The sequence below is a fragment of the Arachis hypogaea genome, chromosome 16 (assembly GCF_003086295.3).
Source record: "Arachis hypogaea cultivar Tifrunner chromosome 16, arahy.Tifrunner.gnm2.J5K5, whole genome shotgun sequence".
Taxonomy (NCBI): Eukaryota; Viridiplantae; Streptophyta; class Magnoliopsida; order Fabales; family Fabaceae; genus Arachis; species Arachis hypogaea.
In genome coordinates, this window is record NC_092051.1 from 6,306,183 (window position 1) to 6,311,214 (window position 5,032).

A 5,032-nucleotide genomic window follows, 5' to 3' on the forward strand; every position below is an offset into this window, starting at 1 on the left:
TTATTCGATGGACTTTTCACCCCCTAAAAAATCTAAATACTCAAATCGGTTTATATATACTTTGATATATCTACGTTCCAGTTTCTATCTATTTTGAGTAAATGTTCTTTTCGGTCTCTAACTAAGGACTGAAATATACATATATCAAAGTATATAAAAATCGATTTGGGTGTTTAAATTTTTTAGGGGTAAAAAGTCCATCAAACAAATGATTAAAAATTGAAAAGGACATTTACTCTAAATTTTAAAAGCCTCAAACATGGAGCTGTAGAATTCAATTTCTCTTGTGAGAAATGAGAAACAGCGTACTCTTTTTCTCTTTTTTGAGTTGAGAATTGAATGTGAATGGGATAGAGGACAAATGATTTTGATTACAAATAAACTATATTATAATTAGGCACTAATGAAAATATAATGACACACCTGAATTGGGAAATCATCATAATGTTTAATTATTTGTGAACATTAATCCCGCAAGCAATGAATATATAGTACCCTGTTGTGTTGTGTTAAAAAGTAATAAGGTGCCGACCAAACAAATTAAGTATTTTTTGTCTTTAATCTCTCCAATGAAGTAAAAAAATAAACATGTTTTTTGAGAATGACTTCTTCCCATGGTTTGTCTCATTAGGGAATATTGTCAAGACTTACACAGCTACTTAATGACGACAATTAGCAATAAGACACAAAGTAAAACAAGATTATTCTGAACACGAAAAAAGAAATTTCACAGCAGTAAACAATTTTTCTTTTTTTAAAGGAAAAAAAAAGAGTCAACAAAAGACAGGGTTCCATGTCCTTGTCCAAGCTTAGCTGTTTCTACCACTTGGTGAGTAGCATTAAACACTTTAATTAAAGCAAACCCAAAAGGGTTTTTAATCTTCTCTTTTCTTTTCTTACAAAAATTGATATTTGTATAGCTATTTTGATTTTCTATACTTTTCCAAAAAAAAATAAAAATAAGTACTTTATAATTCGAACAAATAATTGATAGTTGTAGTGTAATATTTTGTAAACTTTTAATACCCAAATAAAAACCTGTCATATGTGAAAACTTTTATTTGTATAAATATGAGTTTGATTTTGATTCACTTTTAATGTAAATTAGTTTTATTTGTACATCTAATTATTGTTATAATTATTTTTTAATTGACTATGTAAACGACCATCCAAAAAAATAGATATGATTAAAAATTATATAAAATATTCTATACAGCCAATATATTAAAATTAAACTTTATAAATAAGATAATATATTATTTTGTAAACAATTTGAGTTAATCAAATAATTAGTTCACTCATCTATTTAAATAATACCATAAATTTAAATATTATTTTGTATATATAAAAATTTATTGATCAACATAAAGTTTTTAAATAAAACAAACTTGTGGTAGTTTAGTTCTTCAGTAGTTGAGTTAAAAAAATACTTTTAGAAATATAATATATATATATATATATATATTCCGGTAACAACTAAGGTGAAGTTGATATCTGAAAGCCGTTAGATAAAAATTTAGTCAAATCAATCAAATTATCTAACAGCTCTCAAATATCAACTTCACGTGAAGTCGACTTCACCTGAGTTTCCACCGTATATTCCTGTTACATTTATGTGAAACTTAATAATTTATGATTGAGTATAGGTGATTGAGGCTAGGTCAAGTGTGAAATAAATAAAGATGAGTTTATTAAATTGGAGTAAATGGGTCGTGGGTTTTCCAAAAGTGGTCCCTGTGAATAAGTCCAAAAATCCCAACCACTAGTGTAGGAAAATGGGTTCCCCCCATGAAAGCAGTGCCAAATTCTCATTTTTGTTGTTTTCCTACTCTCCAAACACACCCTAATAAGGAGAGGACAAGAATTTATCAGATTGATGTTGAAAGATGGCGAAATCCATGAATCAATCAAGCTCCTGCCCAATCCAATCATTCCATGCGTGAAACCTTTTTCGTGGGTCTCAACTCTCAACTCATGCCCTTTGCCTTATTGCTATAACCAAGATCATCATCATCTTCAATTCTAATTAACTTACTAAACATATTATTAGTCAACAAATAAAACTTATTACATGTTCGTTCACTTATATTTATGTGATTAAGAATTCTTTATTAACCACTAACTTGTATGCTATAATGTTGCTTATGATAGATTATGATTCGGATGCTACTTTAGATTTTTGGTGATTAATTATTAAAAAAGGTAAATGACCCTTTCGGGCAGACAGAAGGGCAAATTTCTCTTTATTTCTTTTTTACTTTTTTTTTTTTTCTGGTCAAATTGACACAACCCACCCAGAAGTTGTTTTACACTAGACTTTATCATTAGCCCCTTTGTTTTAAATCTTTTGTCTTTTGTCTTTTGTCGCAATAGCTAAGCCAATATCCCTAAATAACTGCACAGAGCATGCACCAAAGTAAAATTATATTGAAGCACTCAATACAAGCACCATAGACATAAATACATAACCATATCAGTAATTAGTACATGCTACAATAGAATCCATAACCTCTCTTACTACTAAGGTGAAAACTAACTAAAATATGAAGTGAATAAAACTGAGAGTGGTTTCTAGTTTCTAGTTTCTACCCCTTCAAAAGACATGACTAGACAGAACAAGAAGCTGCAGTATACCAATTACACAACACTCTCAAATTGGCCACTTCTATATGACAATAAGAATAAAAAGAAGCAACACAATTTCATAACTACACACCATTACTACAAAATAGGAGACAACACAGTAACAATATATAGAGAGTACCCTAAATGAAAAATGTCAAACCTGTTGTTATGTATGCCGTTCCTATAGGTAAAGTTAAGTAATAACAAGAAAAATTGACTCATTTTTTCTTCTACTTATTGTATATTCGAGCGGGAGTGACGCGACTCCCGCTCGATAAACATACAAGTATAAGAAAAATGAGTCGATAGGATCGGATAAGATAAGATAAGATAAAGAGTAGTGTATTATTAACAGTTAGGGTTGACGAAGTTGTTGATCTGATCCATGAGAGAAGAGAAATGATCATTGTTTGGCAAGAAGTAGAAACCAATGGTGGCATCCTTAAGGTAAAGAAGATTGACATGGTGAGAAAAGGAGCTAAGGGAATTGGCATAAGCCAATTGCCAATCTTGGAGAAGATCCAAACCAGCAACACAAACAAGAGTCTTAGGGAATGAGGTTAAGCCCTTAAGGGACCTACCCCTGGGCCCAAACGGGTTACAAGCAGGGTGGTCTCTATCTTCTCCTTCAGGAAGAAAAGCCCGCCAATACCAATCTCGATCTTGAAGCTTCACGAAATACTTTCCATCAAGCCTTATCTCTGACTCGGTCCTCTTCTCTCCACCGAACAGTGGATGAAGAAGGATGTTACCGAGAACCTCGATTCCTTCCTCCGCCGCTCTCACCGCCACGTGGTGAACTATGTTTCCACCGGAACTGTCACCCGCCATGTATACATAAACCTTCGATTCCGATTCCGATTCGGATCTTCCGCTCCGGAGCCATTTTCTCGATCTGACCCACTCCAGGGCGGTCCAGCCGTCCTCGTAGGCGCAGGGAAAGCGATGCTCCGGTGAACGGCGGTAGTTGACGGAGACGACGACGGAATTGCTTACATTGACGAGACGGCGGCAGAAAGTGTCGTAGATTGCGCTGTTGGCGGAGGAATGAGAGAAGCTTCCGCCGTGGAAGAAGATTATGACGGGGACGATGTCGGTGGTGCTGAGAGGCTTGTCCATGTCGGGGATTACGGTGGCGCCGGCACATCCCCGTTGATGAGAGTCCTGAAGGTATAGACGGTAGAATAGGCCGGGGATTCTCTGATCGACATGATCGAAGGACCAGACGCCGTGGACGGGGATGGAATTGGATGGAACTTTGCGGTCAAGAAACTCTGCTAATTCTCTGTTGAAAGTTCCATCTGCTCTCCTTAACAGATTGTAAGCTAGCTTGAAATTCGATATCAGAACCCACGTGTTCAACGGAACGACACTCTGCAAATCAAAGAACAACAACTTTATAATAATAATGGAAAATTTTAGATTATTGAAGTGAGATTAATGTTATGTTTATTGCTGAATGCTCACCCTAGACTCATTCAGGTTGACTTCATTACTTCCAGCCATGTGTACTGTGAATAGAATACGCTTAAGAAGCAACAACAACTCTCTTGTAGCGCCTCATAATAATCAAGTGAGGTATGTAAGTGTCTATTAAGCCTTGGAGACAACACGCTGGGTTGCAGAGTATATAGAGCCAGACACACAAGGAAATTATAACCTTTAAATGGAGGGAAATTTCCACTTTTTTTTTGTTTTTAATAATGGTATTTTTATGTTACATGTATATCAAAATCAATCATAAAAGTTAATTATTAGTATAAAATACATGTTAAAATATAAATACATATTAAAAATAAATTAAACCACATGTATTTATATATAAATATATTGATAACTGATTTTAATGACTAATTTTAATGTATAAATAGTATTTTTATTTCATAAATTATATATTATTAGAACGTTAATTTCAAATGTATCCTCGTTTAATTTGAAATAAAAAAAAAAATTGGATCCTCTTATTTTCAATAAGTACGGATATTGGACCATCTAATTTTTAGAATAGAAAAATCAAATTTTTAAATTTTTAAAATTGTACGGTCTGATTTCTATATAAAAAAAGTCACAAATTTGAGATATAAAAATTAGATTCTCTAATATGTGTATTTTTTACAATATTAAAAAACATAAAAAATTATAATATTTGAGTAAACCACTCATTTTATTTTCATATAAAAAAGATTAACTGACATTTTCTTTTAACAATATTATAACTCCACAATAATAATAAAATGAAAACTCAAGCATATTTGTTTATGTTTATTTGTATGTGAAATTGATATTTAAAAATTATTAATAATTTGATAAATTTAATATATTATTTAATAATTTTTAATTATTAATTTTATATGAAGATGAAGGTTTGTTTGTGAATCTTTGTTTAATAATAATGGTGCTTAGATTC

General features: G+C 32.2%; 1 protein-coding gene across 1 annotated transcript; it reads right to left on the reverse strand.

Moving 5' to 3' along the window:
• Positions 1-2,407: 2,407 nt before the first annotated feature.
• On the reverse strand, positions 2,408-4,325 carry LOC112754852 (gibberellin receptor GID1B). The gene is made up of 2 exons (XM_025802647.3): positions 4,093-4,325; positions 2,408-3,999 (listed from the first exon to the last, which is right to left on the reverse strand). Exons 1-2 carry the CDS (start codon positions 4,129-4,131, stop codon positions 2,974-2,976), a joined length of 1,065 nt encoding a protein of 354 aa, XP_025658432.1. The 5' UTR covers positions 4,132-4,325; the 3' UTR covers positions 2,408-2,973.
• Between the last annotated feature and the right edge of the window lie 707 nt (positions 4,326-5,032).